General features: G+C 34.5%; 2 protein-coding genes across 4 annotated transcripts in view; one reads left to right on the top strand and one right to left on the bottom strand.

The window, feature by feature from the left end:
• Positions 1-19,369, bottom strand: part of LOC113513277 (rho GTPase-activating protein 7) — a 422,365-nt gene that overhangs the window by 83,453 nt on the left and 319,543 nt on the right. The window contains exon 1 of one of the 3 annotated variants that reach the window (XM_052902004.1): positions 7,319-7,930. The exons of the other annotated variants lie outside the window; for them this stretch is intronic. Coding sequence (XP_052757964.1) covers positions 7,319-7,364 — 46 coding nt within the window. The 5' untranslated portion in view covers positions 7,365-7,930. Of the gene's footprint in view, positions 1-7,318; positions 7,931-19,369 lie in introns of those variants that run through there. 3 annotated transcript variants of the gene reach the window in all.
• On the top strand, positions 562-19,364 carry LOC113519357 (histidine-rich glycoprotein-like). Its single transcript, XM_052902005.1, has 2 exons — positions 562-1,350; positions 18,767-19,364. Exon 1 carries the CDS (start codon positions 606-608, stop codon positions 1,326-1,328), a length of 723 nt encoding a protein of 240 aa, XP_052757965.1. The 5' UTR covers positions 562-605; the 3' UTR covers positions 1,329-1,350; positions 18,767-19,364.

Genomic DNA, 19,369 nt, shown 5'->3' with positions numbered 1-19,369 from the left:
CCGAAGCAAACGACTTTTGTACAAAGTCTCCCTCTGGTTTCTGCCTTCTCCATAGACTGCCATAAGAAACGGTTTTGAGCCACTTGCGTCCACTGACTCCCTGCAATATATTTGAGGTCGTCACTCCATCTAGCGGGGGATCGTCCTATATTGTGTTTGCTCATACGCGGTCGCTAATAAAGAATCTTTTTCCCCCATCGGTTGTCGATTCCTCGAGCTATGTGACCAGTGATTTTAGATCAATAAAGCTTTTAAAATAATTGAACAATGAGTGAAAAATAATTGGAAGGTTCTAGTTGCAGTTAAAAAGACTTTTCCAATTTGATGTAATTTTTTTTATATTAATTTAAAATTTACAATTATTGAAATTTCCAAGGTCTTTTTTCCTAGCCTATATCTAGTTTCTAAAAAAATAAATTAAATACTATAAAAGTGGAAATAAAAAGTGGAAATACCTAAGAGTTCACTTGCAGGTCATTAAACTGGAAGTGCAATTGCTAGATCAACCTTGACACTACGAAGCGTGAACTTGTCAAATTTGATGCAATACTCTAACTATATAAATACATAGTGACCAGTTCAGGTTGTATTCGACAAGTCTTACTATGAGGTGGTGCATAGCATTCGGACTTACCCTTGCGGTTGTATCCGCCATGGGCATTATAAAAAGAGACGTAGATTTGGAGACAGCTGCCTCTCATCACGGAGACAAATGGGATAAAGGTCACGGAGGTCACCATCATGGCGACGGTCATGACCATCATAAAGGAGGACACCATAAAGGGCACAAGGATCATTATGGTGAACATCACGGTCATCATGGACATCATCATCACGGAGGGCATAAGGGTCATCACGAAGGGCACGGTGGACACGAGAAGCATCATCATCACGATGACGGTTATCATCATCATGACCATCACGGTGAAAAGGGTGAGCACGGCCACGGACACGAAGAGCATGGCCACTGGGAGAAGGGACATGACACGAAGGGTCATCACGAGATTGATAAACACGACGAATTCGAACAGGTGACGCATTTCCACGAGAGTCACGGTGATAAAGGTCATCACGAACATTACGGGGGTCATCACGACGAGGGAGAACATAAGAAGGGAGGCCACCACCATCACGGGCATAAACACGGTGAAGATCATGAACATCATCACGGCAAAGGCGGTCATCACGAGCACGGCGAACATCATCACGGTCACAAGGGTCATCACGAAGAAGACGACCATCACGAGCATTGGGATCACGATCATGGGCACGGAGAAAAGGGCGAGCACGGCGACCATAAGCATTGGGAATTTAAGAAGGGTCACTGACACTGAGTTAATGGGTTATTAGGTAAGAGATACATATTTGTTTTTTTTTTATTACAATTGTATATTTTGTATATATAAAGAATAATATTTTACAAAAATATGTTTTTGTTTCTTTTTTTTTTCTTTTTAAATTGCATACAACTTAATCTATTTATATATAATTATATAGTATTCATATATTTAAATATTTGATAATATTATATTATATATATAATATATAGTTTATTTATTATATCTTCAAGTTTAATCAGACCTTATACGATATATATACACGTATATAGTATTTGAAATAGAAAAGGCTATTTTTATTCCGGCCAATTAACATATTACGGTCACGCGGACCATGCAACATACATACATTTCTGTCACGCCTGTCTCCTATTAGGGTAGGCAGACAAACAATTACAAGAAAATATTGATAGAAAATTTAGGCTATTTTATTATTTCTCTTTTTTCTTTCAATTAAATGTCTGGTTTTTATTCGAAATATCGAACGTTATGCCGTGGTCTCAAGTTAACAGATTCTGTTCTGTAAAATTTAATTATTAAAAAAAAAAACCATTTAATATTGTTAAAGTAATTGATATCCAGTCAACATGAAAGATCGTAATTATTTAGCGGAACATAGATTTAGAAACGGTTTCATCGGACAGACGGAAGGTCAAATATTATCTAGGAATATAATAGACACCAATAAAAACTTAATTCAATTTAAACTTTCCACAATCGGACATTTTTTTTATGCAACTTGGCATAAAAAAACAATGGCAAACAAGCTAACGGTCCACCTGATGTAAAGTGGTAACCGTCGTCTATACACATGAGCAGTACTATGGACATAACAGAGTGTACTGTTTCGCCCATGATACCCCTCCATGCGTTGCCATTCCTGAGGACTCAGATGTACTCTGTACCCTGTGAGTTCACTGCCATATCCCACCCTTCAAACCGAAACACAGCCATGCAAACACAACTGCTTCACAGTAGAAACACGAAAGACATTTTTGAAAGAGCCGATAAATTTTCTCTAGTTATTTTTTTCTTCCTTGTTGTCATGTTTATCAAAATTCAGGAAATTAATTAGTTAAAAGAGAATTAATATTCTCAATTATGACAGGTAAATGAAATTATAATTGATTGATGTTAATCATTAGGGTTCCTTGTATTAATAAAATATACATTATAATGACTTGAGAATTTTCGAGAACGGTTAAATGGTCAAGTCAAGCCAATTTTTTCAGTAAACATTGTTTTAAAAGTACCTACTATAACTTTGTTATTTCTTAACTAAATTTCAAGTTAGCAGCATTTTCTCGTCATCATCATCACCATACCAGTCTTTAACTGTCCACTGCTGACCATAAGCCTCCCTCTTGGGAGGTTTTGCTAATAGTTGCCACGCTTGACAGGCGGATTGGCAACTGTAGTTAGGCTCTAAACATGTTTTAAGAGGAATGCTGCTGCCAATCGTTCGCTCTCCCTTAATCGCCTCTTACGACACTCACGGGAAAGGAAGGGGTGGCCTATTCTATACCGGGAACACACGACATAGAATAGGCATATGTAGCATTTTTTCTGCTTTCATTCTTTCCCCGTGTTTATTATACATAGCTTTGAATTTTAAATTCAATTATACCTTTCCGATATGACCGAAGTTATTGGACATAAATATTTTCGTAAAATCATATTTACTACAAAGTAACAGTACCGTTTACTATGACGCCTTCAAACTATCTGTTTACAATTATAAACTTTATCAAATATACAATCCTTACTTAGATTCGTGGAAATAGTCTGTTGTTATTCTATTTCAAGGCTAAAATATTAAACTTAAATAATTTTATGTCGGCAATCTTTTTTTTATACAACTTAGAATGGCAAATAAGCTGAAGGCCCGCCTGGAAAGTGGTAACCGTATGGACATAACAGAGTGTACTGTTTCGCTCATGATACCCCCCATGCGTTGCCATTCCTGAGGACTGAGGTGTAATTCCTCTGTACCCTGTAAATTCACACCATATCCCACACTTCAAACCGAAACACAGCCATGCAAACACAACTGCTTCACCCAAGCAATCGACTTTTGTACAAAGTCTTCCTCTCCTAGTGAGGAAGAAAGTTTTCATACAGGCAAAAGCAGCATGGGACAACACCCGGCACCGCATTACACATCTCTAATTTTTATAATTGTTCATATTATGTGTATACCAGAGGGAGACTTTGTACAAAAGTCGATTGCTTGGATACCTCTGTCCCATTCGTGTTTCAACCATGAAGCAGTTGTGTTTGCATGGCTGTGTTTCGGTTTGAAGGGTGGGATATGGCGTGAATTTACTGGGTACAGAGGAATAACACCTGAGTCCTCAGGAATGCAACGCATGGGGGGGGGGGTATCATTGGCGAAACAGTATACTCTGTTATGTCCATGGTACTGCTCATGTGTATAGGCGACGGTTACCACTTTCCATCAGGTGGGCTGTCAGCTTGTTTGCCATTCTAAGTTGTATAAAAAAAAATACAAATTACGTTTCTAAATTCTTTGTCTATTAAATCAATCTAAACAAATAAATATGTACATTTTTTTTTTATATTTCTACAATTATTCAAATTTCAAATTGCCAAAGTACAGTGACACATTCCGTGTGTGTGTGTCTGTGTGATACGCAATGGATTTCACATGAACAGTATTCATAAATAATAAACATAGGTGAGCGGACAAAATTAATTATTTATAAACCATATTGTAGCTATTGTGAGATAACAGAATAAATGGTTATATTATACGAAAAAAAAGCGATAATATATTTGGTATATGATGTGATAATTCAAAGGTTAGGTTACCAGAAAAGAGAAAACTATGAATGTAACAAAATCGTGGGAAGGTTAATTCGGTAGTCGCTAATAGTATGCGTCGTATTAAATAAATTTATTATAGACTCATTATCATATTGATCGTTAACTGTCCACTGCTGGACATAGGCCTCCTCCATAAAGGGGGGTTTTGTGAGTAGTTGCCACGCTTGGCAAGCGGATTGGTAATCGCAGTCCGACTTATATATATATATATATATATATATACTATACGGATTGCGGATATAATACGTAATAAAGAGTAATAGTTGGACAATTATTTACCGACTATTACCAGAAATAAAAGATGTTTTTAATCTTGATATCTTGTTCAATGCGTGTTCCCTCGACAAATATTAAAGCAGGAATGAATGACAGCCAGTCTATTCGGTACTACCCACACAAAAAAAATATATCTACAAAAATAATTAAACCGATACATGATCGAATCAATTGCTACATTTTAATTCATAATTAAAACAATTGACATTTCAATAATTTAATGTGCATTTACGTGACAATTCCTTTCAAATACTTTATTGCCATTTAAACCTAAATTTTCAGTGATTGATCGATAAGAATATTATCGCAAGATTAAGTTTGCTGGCTAAGCATTTTTTTAATAATCAATCAAAGACATTGAAAATTGTTTTTGAAAATTGACAGTTAATCTGGAACGTCGACACACTTCCGCAAGCAAAATCTTTTGAATGCTCATATTATATATATATATATATATATATATATATATATATATATATATATATATATATATATATATATATATTCTTTATTGCACTTGTAAATTACATTGTTAATGCATTTATAAATATTGTGAGCAAGGGTGGACTTATCTCTGACAGAGATCTCTTCCAGTCAACCCGATGCAGTTAGAAAACATGTTGTTAGCGGACAGCTGAAGTGTTACAACTATTAATATTTAGTGTACATAAACAAATATATAGTTAAATAAAATATTAAGATACATAATAAAATATTACATAAATACATATACTATAAATAAATATAATACCTACCTACTTAACCTACTTATACAATGGATGTTAAAATAAATGCATATACTACCTACAATAGAAATTTAGTTAAATGATTTTGAGGTCATAATATAATTTACTGTTTCCGAATCTATATTTGGCAGTCCAAGTGGGTCCTTTTGGGTTTAATTAAGGCAAAACGCTGACACCCAAAGTACCAATAGTTAGTAAATCTGTTTGAATCTATTTCTGTAGTTACTAAGTACTAACTATGTACTAACTAACATTAAGGGTTCGATGAACCACGTTTAGGATTCAGTCTCGGCTGTGGTAGTTAAGATGGGAGATTAACTGCCGAGTCCACGTACGTTACAGTAAACACTGTATGATTTACGACGAATTACATTTAACTAGACAGCTTATAAAATTTACAACCTCGTGAAACGTTCTCACGTAATTATTACTAGTTACATCCCTCGGCTCCGCCCACAGTAATGAAGTTAACTTGCACTTTGGTTACATAAGGATACTAATGGGTGACTTTCAGCAAATACGATTTCTCTCGTACCTTCCTTGAAATTTTTCGATTCTCTAACTTCATCGAAATTCGATTTCAAATCTTCTGAACGTGGACGTTCCCGAAAGGTATTTTATAAAAACCTTGTTTCGGGAACATTGGATTTTCCGGGAACACGAAGTTGAAAGCAGAGTTGAAAGGTCACCACAGTTGAAGAGAGGTCACACTTGCTGAAAATCACTCTATTATAGGACTGTAACTAACATATTTTTTATGTTGTTATTGTTTATTTTAGTTCTATTTTTATTACAAAATTACAAAATAAAAGAATGGCAACCCATTCTATTCTCCATAGGACAATGATCCTGCATCCTCGAGTCTCTTTGCTCCTGATTTTGCTCTTCAATGGATAGTATCGTAGAATATGGTCTATGGAGGTGCAAAATGTCTTTCGAATACATTCAGCTGTTTACAAATATTTCTGCAAGCTTTTACATTCATAATTTTAATAGGTTTACTCGAAATCAGCGTGCATACATGAGTTATGAGAGCACGGAGGCGAAAGATATGAGTAAGGTAAAGACCTTCTTTGCCACTTAGTTCTTGAGATGACGATGAGAGTAATATTATTAACCGACATTGCAGACGGTTGCATTACTTTAGAGGTTAGGGTATTAAACGTTGTAACGTTTATCTGTAGATAAAAACATATCATTAACAAAACAGCAGATTACGGAATAGTCGTAAACAAAACAAAGTAGAAAAAACAATGTGAAGTTATTAAAAAATTAAATATTTCGATTTTATTTTAACATGACCACTTTTCGCCGAGCACATTCGAATCCAGTGTAATAGGAGACGAGTCTGCTGCAGTCACTTCTTATTTTCGGCGTTTTCCCAGAGTCTAAAGTTTAAATAGACCCAAAAATTTCTGATATCCGGTAGATTCGAAGTCACAAACTTTGGGATCTATAAGTCAGGGTCATTATGTCTGTGAGTCATGACTCTTTTAATGTATATCTATAGGGAGACATTTGTTATTATTATAATCATCAATCTAATGTTGACAAATCACAACTCTCTCTGTTTTTTTTACCTTTACTAATACTTACTTTCTTGTTAAAAAAAAAATGTGCTCGTGCCATCTGTGGTATCCCACCTTGGAAATCATGTCGGCCTTTATTCAAAAAACTTCACCTTCTTCTCTTACCATGTATGTACATATACGAAATAGCAGTATTTGTTAAAAAATATTTTAGCAAATTTACTACTGCTGTACAACAATACCCAAAAAATACGAGACAGCCAAATAGATTAGTTTTAAATTGTATTCCAAAAACAGCAGTCTATCAAAAAAATTGTTATTATTATTATATTATAAATGTGAATGTGAGTTTGTTTGCTATATCTTAACACCTTAACCAATCACTATGAAATTTGGTATACATGCACTGTATGGGATAGACAAAGGTTACTTTTTATTTAGATCAATAAACTTAACATAGAAAATGCGTATATATAATGTAATTGTAAATACTAAAGACTAACAACTAAATGATCTAATTGCAACACTCAAGGAATTTGATTTAATTAGTATCTAATATTTAAAAAACAAAACCGATAATTACCTGTTATTTGATCAACGCTCAAATTAGGAACACTCATACTGCACATCACTTGAAACGGACCACTAAAAACTAAACAGAACGGGAGCGGCGCACGCGCATCGGCACTGAATCACTCAACTTTCTTGAAATTCGATCGGTTATTAACAACTGTACACTGATTAACACGTTTTAACTAACCGTTTTTTTTGTTACACAACCGACCGGTCCACGGAAAAGTCATGGCGTGGCTATCAGTTATACGTTTTATTGGTAATAACATCTATTGATCGCTGTTGTTTTATTCATATCAGGGAGAAGCGGTCCCATTGATAATTATAACTGTATACCACTGACTGAGCTTATTAACGTTATAGTTTATTAAATTTTACATCACTCTATTATACTTTTTTTTTTTATTATATACCTGACAGAAACAATTTAAAAAATAAAAATCTTACTATAAACTTGTTAATAAAACTGGCCGAATATAATAAAAAGTGTCACACATTAGAATAAAATTTAAAAAAGTGATAATTTAAAAATGGAACGCCGTACACGGATGTTAGAAGCAAATGAGTGTGTACTTGAGGAGTCGTTGTTGAGATTAGTTATCAGTTTTTATCGCGACCAGTCGTTAGTTGCGCCCTTTAATCGTTGGACGCCTCAGCGATAGTGGTGCACTGCGCCTTGCAATAAATACGTTCAGTTAAAGTTTGGATGTGTTTATTTATTTTAAAATACAATTTATCAAGAAATAAAGTAGCAAATAAATTTAAAAGTGAATATATATATATATATATAATATATATATATATATATATATATATATATATATATATATATATATATATATATATATATATAAAATATATGTAATAATAATGTTGTCGCTTTGTGTGTTAACTTCATTAAACATAATAAATTATTCTAAAATCTGTGAATAAATAATCAAAATTACTTTATTTATTAACATGTTATTTTTTATTTTCATGCAATATTATAGATAGAATACAATTTTATTTTAATATTTTTTAAAATCGCATAAATATTGTTAAACAAATAAAAATAAATATTTTTTAATTTTTTTTATGCTGTATAAACTTAAAAAAATACAATCAAGTTAACTGTCCACCTTATGAAAAGTGATAATTGTCATCTATTGTTCAGAAAATCATAGCACGATGGGCATTACAGATTATACTGTGACACCTTCGGTACTCCTCATGCGTATTATCTCCGTATAACTCTGTAAGCACAATTGCTTGGTGATAGAAACCAGAGTATTCAATATCTTCTGACTATTATTTATTAATTATATTTATATAGTATAAAAATAAATAAATCTATGAAGAGAAAAATATAAATAAAATGAAAGAATTATATTTGAATTACCGTGTCCAAACTAGTCAATTATCCTACATCCTTGTCTAAGTAACGAATGAGTTTAAAAATTAAGGAAAATATTTAGAGCTATGTTATCTGGCCTGTCATTCAACGTGATATAATAATACTTGTTGGTATACGGACTGCGACGCGGGGCGAGCTTGTCTGTGTGCACCGTACCGTTATCAAAATAACACAGTGTAACTTGGCTGTTTGCATTTAGTGTTTGCGTCGTCTAATATGTATAAAAAAAAAAAAAAAACATTCTTTATTTAAAAATTCATATTCTTTGAATTTTAGCATTTTATTTTTAGAACAAAAATTAATTTAGACTGATGTAAACTTCCGAATCTATAAAGTGTAATAATTATTTTTAAATAACTAGCTGTTACTTGTGGCTTTGCCCGCGTGAATCGCTATATATGTATAGTATTACATGTGTTAGGATATCAGCTAGCCGTGTACCAAATTTCATTCGATTCAGTTCACTCGTTTCAGTGTGTTTGAGTAACAAACATATAAACATTTTCACACACTTGCACATTTATAATATTAACGTGATATTATTTTTTTACGAAAAAAAAACTATTCCAAGTTTCAAAGAATAAATCTAGAAATACTAAGTAATCCCAAACTATTTTATTTTATTTATATGTAATAAACATATATAACTTAATTACTTAATTTTATTTATTATATTTATATTTAATTATATTATCTGAAAACAACTATGGAATAGATGTTTTTAATTAAAAAAGAACCATTAAAATCATTTCACATTTTTCGACGACACCGCGATAGACAAGTAAATATGGGACAATATAATCGAATGGAAACCCATAATTTTGAAATCGATTGAAAAGTGGAAAGTTATAAGTGTATAACGCGAGTTGATAATCGTAATTTCATTCGGCGCCTGTCATATTACTGCACTATAACGACTTTATGCAACTTTAATGGCAGTATCAGAGTGATGGTAGCACGCGACCGCTTCACCGTCACTAATAATATTATAATAAATGTGAAAGTTTGTCTGTTTGTTACGTATCCGAAATAGTAAGCTACTGCGCTGATTTCAATGTTATTATTAAAAAATATTTTAATTAAAAAATTTGGTTACTTGAAAATTGCTTTTTACAATTCGTATGAATTATTTACTTCTTGAGATATATTTTTTTTTTATACTGACATCATAAATGATATACATATGTATATGAGGTGATCAAGTACCTTTCCGTCGCAAGTATCGAAGACTCGTTTATAGCTACTTCAGTTTGCTGATTGTTGGAGTATGAACAATCGTAAAAATCATTGCCATTAATCATTACTCACAATCATCTCGATGGAGATTCGATAAGGAAACAGTAAATTCGATAACATCTCAGTGCTGTGACTCATACAAGTGTTTGATAAATGATTATGCATGCCATTTGTTTTTGCATTTTCATTCAAGAAGGATAATTCATTTGTATCTATAAGAGACTTTAAAAAACGATAACTTTCATGATTTCATGATTTTAATGACAAAAATGGTATTTATTTTTACGGCCCGTCCCGGCGTCGCACGGGTCGACATTTTTAATATTTCCCTTCACTGCTCTGCTCCTATTGATCGTAGCGTGATGAAAAGTATACTATAACCTGCCCAGGAGTATGAAGAATAATTGTACAAAGTTTGGTTAAAATCCGTCGAGTAGTTTTTGTTTCTATAACGAACATACAGATAGATAGACAAAAATTTTACTGATTGCATTTTTGGCATCAGTATCGATCACTAATCATTCCCTGATAGTAACTTTGGAAATATATTTCATGTTCAGAATTGACCTCTCTACAGATTTATTATAAGTATAGATGATCCTCAACATATCAGCCTTTCACTGTCCACTGCTGAACATAAGCCTTTCCTTGGGTTTTTTTTTACAACACAGGGGGCAAACAAGCATACGGCTCACCTGGTGGTAAGTGACCGCCGCCGCCCATGATCACCCGCAACACCAGAGGCATTGCAGGTGTGCTATCGGCTTTTTAAAAAGAAATATGCTCTTTTCTTGAAGGTTATGACATCGTATCGGTTTGGAAATATTGGTTGGAAGTTGATTCCAAAGAGTGTTTGTGTGTGGAAGAAAGTGCTCAATCGCCAAACATGTCAAACAAAATTTTGTTTTTGTTTTTATGGGTGAAAATGAAATGGTGGCTAGGACTGTTGGTATACGTTAACGGAGTACCAGTGAGTGGTAACGAGGATGTAAGCAGGTCAGTTGGCTCATACTGATGAATTCAAAAGCAATTAATCATGATGGTTTCAGGGGAAACCACGTGGAAACTGACTTGATGAGCTATATTACTTACAATGGACTGTTAGACTTCATTACTAATCCCTTTTTCCACAAAATGGATTTTCATTTAGGCCGTTAACTGTCTTTTTTCTTTTTTTTTTATACGACTAACTAAGAATGGCAAACAAGCTGACGGCCCACCTGATGGAAAGTGGTAACCGTTGCCTATACACATGAGCAGTACCATGGACATAACAGAGTATACTGTTTCGCCCACGATACCCCCATGCGTTGCCATTCCTGAGGACTCAGGTGTGTTATTCCTCTGTACCCAGTAAATTCACGCCATATCCCACCCGCCAAACCGAAACACAGCCATGCAAACACAACTACTTCACGGTAGAAACACGAATGGGACAGAGGTAGCCAAGCAATCGACTTTTGTACAAAGTCTGGTAAATGGTCTGTCTACTGCCCATATATATAGATATCCGTGCAGTAAGGAACGGTTTTGAGCCATCTGTTTTAAGGATTATGGATAAGTCAGTCGCTATTATTGTAAACTATGAATCTGGGAAGTTATTAATACAAACATACTTTGCATCGAATCTACACGAGACAATCATCGTGTTCCTGAAACCGGTTTTAATACATTTACAGTAAATAAACCAGATGCTCTTCCAGTTAGTTGAATAAAGCTCATAATAATGTTACCGGGAACCGACGATCAGTGTGGGAATTGAGGAAAATTTGTTACTTATTTATTTATTTATTATATTACGTAGTTGCTGTGTGGTCTCCGCAGCCGTATGGTCCCGGCATAAAGTGGCCCGACCCCTTTTTTCCCGTAAGTGTCGTAAAAGATGACGCGATCGCGGTCGCCAGCGAAAAGGAATCTTGGAAACTTTAGTGGTTCAATTCCTTGAGAATTCATCACTATGGACCGACTGATCTGAATACATCATCATCTATCATCCCTCATTAATACTCGTATTATGCTAGCATGTAGACAGTACAGACAGAGTGATCATTTTCATTATTTAAAAATCTATCTATTGTACTAGTATTGCCCTCTTTTAGGGGAAAGGGGTTGTCAGTAATGGGGTCTAATTTCCTCATTACTAGCAATATACCCTATCAGGTCGACCTCCACGCGGTTCACCCTGGAAACTATCGTGGTTAATTCTAGTGGAAATTGTTACGATGGGCTAACGGACCTGCTTTCATCATCACCCATCACGCCTCATTGGTGCCTTGCCAGTGTATGCGCCAGCGCAGGCGAGGTTACCAGTCCATTATCATCTATTAAAGAAAAAAGAAAAGTACTGCCCTCTAGCGGATAAACAAGTTAATCGAGTATCAAAGGCTATTTTTACATTCATCTCTTACTTCGTTCTCTTTTATAAATTGTATCATACATATACAATTTAAATCCTATCTTCTCCATCACACAACAGTGCAGCATTCTCCTAAGCGTTGTCCTCAGTCAAAAATACCACTGTCCCCAGTGGCCGGAGCTTGTCATGTCCAGTTTGTGTTTTCACGTACTTAAGTTTGAATTTAGAATTTAAACATTTTAAACCGGAACTACGGATTTTTTTTACATTCATTAAAAATATTAGCTTCATAAGTCAACGGGGTCATAATAGATAAATTTATCTTAACAATTTGTCAGTTTACAGTACCTAATTATATTTGTGGACATGATAATTATTGCGTTAATGATTTACATAATATATTATATACAAGTACAATTTATTGTATCTATGTATCAATGGAGGCAAAGAAAAATATCTTTGTGACGAAATATTTCTGCTCTTATCTGCTGTATTATTCAGATTTGACATAAAATTATTCATTCCATTTCCACAGATCTATTTGTCGCAACTTAGTATTTAAGCGCTTTATAATTATGTATGTATATATTTATTTCTTTAACTTATGTTAGATTAACTTCGAAGTAATTCTCCAGAAAGCCATCATGGTTAATTTTAACTGATCTGGTTGCATCCTAATATACAAGTATTATATATATTCTTTATTGCAATTGTAAATTACATTGTTAATGCATTTATAAATATTGTGAGCAAGGGTGGACTTATCTCTGACAGAGATCTCTTCCAGTCAACCCAATATAGTTAGAAAGCATGTCGTACATATACTACAACTACTAATATTTAGAATACATAAACAAATATACAGTTAAATAAAATATTAAAATATATAATAAAATATTACATAAATACATACACTATGAATAAATATAATACCTACCTACTTATATAATAAATGTTAAAGTAAATAAATATACTTAAAGTAAATAAATTTAGTTTAACGATTTTAAGGTTTGACAGTTCAATTAGAAAAAGAGTATTATCGCTTACCGCTACCCCACCGACATAAACAAACAACGTTTGATCCATTAAAAATACCATACCATTTACAGCCTGTCCATTCGTCTCTTCTATCTTAGTTAAGTAACCGGTATATGACAATTATCTGTATGTACGTGTATATTACAAAAAAAAATATACCAATTCCCTAACGAATAATTTTCATCTGATAGCAGAAAAAATTTGAAAAAGTAATTATTTAGTAGAAACTATTAAGTAACCAGCTTGTAGTCGCGTAGGTCCCAGCATAGAATTGGCTACCCCTTCCTTTCCCGTGGGTGTCGTAAGAGGCAACTAAGGGAGCTTATGGTGGAGAGATGGGAAGCAGCGTCCCTCTTAAAGCCATCACCAAAAGTCAAACTGCGGTTGTCTACCCGCCTGTCAAGCGTGGCAACTAGTGGCAAAACCCTATAGGGGAGGTCTATGTTTAACAGTGGACAGTCAATCGTTTTTTTTTTTATGGGTGAAAATGGTATGGTAGCCCCGCCTGCGCTAACGGGATACGCTGGTAGAGCACCAGTGAAGGGTGCTCTACCTATCATGATGGATTCATCAGGAATTAACCATGATAGTGTCCAGGGGGAACCGCGAGGAGGTCAACCTGGTTGGGTATATTGCTAGCAATGGGATTCTCAGTATCCATTAGTAACAATCCCTTTCCCCCCGACAGTCAACGGTTGATATAATAAAATAATAACTAAATAGTTTATAATATGGTGCAATCGAGGAGACGTTACAATCCAGGATGATGTCACTGATCCATCAACACACGAATGATATCATTGCAATGATTGCATGACAGAATGACCGTTAGTACACAGGTATTAATGAGGAATAAGCTGTGAGACCATAATCCACGTTAACACCTAATGATGCAATGGACGCTGTTAAGACCTTAGGATACGGATGTACCAAGTTTAAGACAGCGAATTTCGATGAGCGCAAGAACTACTCAAAACTTGTTGTTATGTTTAAGACATGCTTAAGTAATGCTTAAATAATCTTTAAGATTTTACTGTTTCCTCTTTGCTTGGATGTAATATTTATTTATGATTATAGTAATTAATAAACTTGTCGTGTGTCATATGGATTTATCTTTTCATAATATACTAATTTTCCAACCAGGTTTCGCATGGATATATAGTATTTTAGAAAGTAACATGTAGCTTATATTACTCGCTGATACTGTATCTTTCTATAGGTGAAAGAATTTTTAAAATCGGTTGACTAGTTCTTGAGATTTATCTATCACAAATAAATATATAAAACATCAAATCTTTTCTCTTGAAAATATTAACTGTAGACAATGAGTTACGGCTGTTGTCATAAATTAAGCGGCGTTTATTAGCTATTTAATGACTTTTCTCATGCAGCATGTCCACTATTTAATAATGTTACGTCGAGAATGTCAATTTTCAATGTGTGGGTTCCAGATTAGGCCAAGTTGGTGAGCGGATGCTGACCCGGATACCGGTTTTGCCTAATCTAACTTGCATATATGAGAAACTGTGGCTTCATCTCCACAATTTGGTCGAAACACGGCGCTACTGTTTAATTAATTTCGTATCCGCCGTGGTAATTAATGTAATTTTAATTAATATTATTGGTGGAATGATTGAGTATATACATAATATGAGATGCGTACAATTTGACCAATGTGTAACACTTGTCTTTGTTTTGTTTTTATTGTAATAAAAATTGAATATCAATGATAATAACAATTAAACAAAAAAATACAATAAATAATATTAATTATATAATTATTATTATATATATATGTAGTAATATATATGTGTATGCATATTTGCACACACACACGCAATAAAAGGGGTTGGGATCTCAGCTTTCTTTTTTCCAAAGGTTTTTAAGACGGGTTGGGTTGTCTGAGAAAACCGACAAATTAGCCGAGAACGAAGTAAATAGTAAGTAAATATTTTATATAATTATATATAAAATATATTAATTTTATAAATTCAATGACTTTTTTTATAAAGCTTGCCATTAAGTGGACTGTAAACTTCTATTTTACGTCAGTGGTATAAAAAAAAATTGAATAAAGTATATGTAATTCTAATTTCGCCATCGCTGTGTAGTACCGGCATAGAATAGGCCATCCCTTCCTTTTTCATGTGTATTGTAAGAGGGGACTAAGGAAGGGCGAAGTATGGGCAGCAGCGTCCCTCTTAAAATATCTCCAAAGCCTAACTGCGGTTGCCAATCTGTCTGCCAAGCGTGGCAACTACTGACAAAACCCCCAGGCTTATTTCAGCAATGGACAGTTAAAGGCTGATATAAAAATGATAATGCATTGTAATTTCAATATGACGTGAAAATTTGTTATTTCTTAGTATTTTAATTGCTCAACTAACTGTCATACAGCCACTTTTAGGGAAGAAGAATAACATACGCCACTTTTTATTACGCTCATTAACTTGTCGTCACGCGGACGAAATCACGGGTAAAAGTTAGTAATAAATATAGTACAACTCTATAACATTAAGAATTATTGACATAGTATAAGGTTTAAAGGAATACTTGAGGCGATGATCGGAATGGACTCATTCCAACGATTAGAGATATTATGCATGTTATATATATATATATATATATATATATATATATATTAAACTTTTATAATGTTGTTATGTAGTATCTAGCCTACACAATGTACTTTGTGCTTTGGATAAATAAATGAATATTCATGTTGCAATATTACAAATACCTTCTGTTACACGCAATACAACTACTAGTGTGACAGTTAAAAAATATTACACGACGTGCACCGTTGTGATTTAAAACTAATAGTAAAATAATAGTTAAATATAAAATAGCGCTCTGGGATTAAAGAAAAGGCAGCAGAAGCAATCCAGCAAGTTGTTATTCCTTCGCTTGATTCAATTTTCTATAAAACATAAGAACATTTGGCACAAATCGAATTGTGGAAACATTAGTGGCATACATAAAACAATTCAGTAACAATATAAATTTGTTTTAAGACTGTCATTGATAACTGCTTTGTCCTAACATATCGACACAAATACTTCTACATCCAATATCCGCCTAGAATATGCAGTTTGTAATAATTTCCAATGTCGCCGGTTATTTACGCATTCATTACTATTTATGAGGTAACTATATATAGCTGCGAATTGACAATATTCAATTGCCTTAAACGCAGCCATGACTCAGAGACACCTTTTCGTATATAAACCATGATGTCCACAAGTCACATCGACTGCCTCATTCACATTCATGGCCATATAGAGAGATACAGAGCAGAGGGAGAATAGTCGTTTGCTTCGGTATCTCTGTCCCATTCGTGTTTCAACTGTAAAGCAGTTGTGTTTGCATGGCTGTGTTTCGGTTTGAAGGGTCGGATATGGCGTGAATTTACAGGGTACAGAGTAATAACACCTGAGTCCTCAGGAATGGCAACGTATGGGGGGTATCATGGGCGAAACAGTATACTCAGTTATATCCATGGTACTGCTCATGTCTATAGGCGACGGTTAGCACTTTCCATCAGGTGGACCGACAGCTTGTTTGCCATTCTAAGTTGTATAAAAAAAAAGTATTAATGAAATTCCTCAAGCAGTCATCTCACCAGTATCTCTGCTGGGATATTACAGACCGTATGTTCCATAAAGCATGCGCGCGACATTTTTACGACACTGCCCGACTAGTGAGGTCCACAAACGTCCCTGTTTTATGTGCTGTTTAAAATTCTTTGCTTGGGAGAGGGCATGATTAGTTCGCATTGCGAGGTTCGGCTCGTGACACGACACGATTTATTTATGTTAATCACAACATTATATCTGTGATTTATGAATTGCGAATAATTTTCTAATGATATTTAAATGATTTTCAAAAGAAGGGAATTCTCAATTGGTTTGTATTTTTTGCGTGTATTGTAACCATTTCTGTGCTAATTTTGACGATTATTTTTCGTATCGATAGGATTTTCTACCATTATTTTTTAACAATTAAAGTTACCATTTTATTTACGAAACTAAAAGCTGCTTGATAAGAAACAGAAAGATGGAATTTTGCATTGTAAATAGAAATATTTTCAATTTAATTTGTCTACGAAATAGATTATTGTACATACATCAGTGGATTTTAATAGACAATAATATTTTATTTTTTGCTGAAAATGTTAGTAACACATAGTTGTTTTTTGATTTGTCCTGTGGTTTTGGCAAAGAATGGTCCACCCCTTCCTTTCCCTTGGGTGTCGTAAGAGGCGACTATAGGAACTTAATGGTCGAAAGATGGGCAGCAGCATCCCTCTTAAAACATCACCAAAACCTAACTGCGGTTCGGGGGGAAAAGGGATTGTTAGTAATGGAGACGAAGAATCCCGTTGCTAGCAATATACCCAACCAGGTCGACCTCCTCGCGGTTCTCCCTGGAAACTATCGCCATTAATTCCTGATGAATTCATCATGATGGACTAACTGGCCCGTTTTCATCCTCATCGATCACCCTTCACTGGTGCCCCGCCAGCGTATCCCGTTAGCGCAGGCGGGGTTACCACTCCATTTTCATCCAATAAAAAAAACCTTACTGCGGTTGTCAACCCGCCTGTCAAGTGGCACTACTGGTAAAATCCCCAGGGAAGTCCTATGTTCAACAGTGGACAGTTAAGAGCTGATATGACGATGATGATGATGTTTTTTAAACACAGTTTTTATAAAAAATTCAAGTATAAACTTGAATTCCACCTCGAGCTAAACAATCCCACGACAAGCGACAACCATTGACGCGTATACAATATTTACATTTTTTTTTTATGTTTTATCTAGAAAATTTATGACAGGAAATCATATTTTCGCAATGTTAACAAGAGCTTATCAGAAACATCGTAAAGTGTGTTTCAAATGGTGGAAAGTGATCGAGCGGTCGTCTGACGAGGTTTACGACCCGGCGATGGCCAATATTCAACTATGTTCTAAATTTTAATAAGGTTCTACTTAAATGTGTGCTGTTACATTATATTTATGTATACTATTTATATTTTTTACGAGACCATAGCATGGGATTCTTAAAGAAAGGGATAAAGAGATTTTGCGAATCTGCGACTGTCAGAAGGCGTAGAATTAACGAATTAATTTTTTATTTCCGAAATATTTGCTAGATATAAAAAGTATAATTATGAATTTTAATACAGCTTGAATTATATTTATATTATATAGTATTTTTTTTATACTACTGAGGTGGCAAACAAGCATACAGCCCACCTGATGGTAAGCGGTTACCGTAGCCTATGAACGCCTGCAATACCAGGGGTATTACACGCGCGTTGCCGACCCTGAAAAAACCTCTTTACCCCGCTTTTGAAGAATCTTTTATACATCAATGACTGATGATGATTTTGCCCTCATATTTATATACATTTATCGTGCATTTTTCAGGGCACTTTCTTCCACGCACAACCTCTCTTTGGAATCAACTTCCAGCAGCACTATTTCCGAACTGATACGACATCATAACCTTCAAGAAAAGAGCATATTCCATTTTGAAAGACCGGCAGCACACCTGCAATGCCGTTAGTGTTGTGAGTGATCATGTGCAGCGGTAGTCACTTACCATCAGGTGAGCCGCATGCACGTTTTCCCCTGTTTTGTAAAAAAAAATATCGTGACGTGAAAATCGTGCGATATCGTGTCGTGCTACGACAAAATTGTTATAGCGCTCAATAGATAAGTGCCAGTTCGTAGGTCGATTGTAGGCAGATGGTAATTCGAACAGATGTTCCGTTTCGTCATGGTGTCATGGTGCCCACACTTAATGTTGCTATGTTTTGCAACATGATTATGTATTAGTTCACAAATTAAACAGTGCTAAAGTCGCCCATTGTTTCCTCATTGTGATTATTTCTTGTAATTGTTTATATCTATAATAAGTTTACTATTGTAATCTTTTGGAGGAAACAATAAAGAGTATCTGTCTATCTATCTATCTAAAGTGAAAATACGCAGGTACCGAGAAAGTGTATGCTAATGTACCTCTATAGG

Source organism: Galleria mellonella, unplaced genomic scaffold, assembly GCF_026898425.1.
Source record: "Galleria mellonella isolate WM207_F2 unplaced genomic scaffold, CSIRO_AGI_GalMel_v1 utg855, whole genome shotgun sequence".
NCBI classification, from domain to species: Eukaryota; Metazoa; Arthropoda; class Insecta; order Lepidoptera; family Pyralidae; genus Galleria; species Galleria mellonella.
Note: the sequence above shows the minus strand (reverse complement) of the source record. Positions and strands in the feature narration are given on the sequence as shown.

Bases quoted from the DNA above. Each gene is read 5' to 3' on its own strand.
- LOC113519357 (XM_052902005.1), top strand. From the start codon at position 606: ATGAGGTGGTGCATAGCATTCGGACTTACCCTTGCGGTTGTATCCGCC.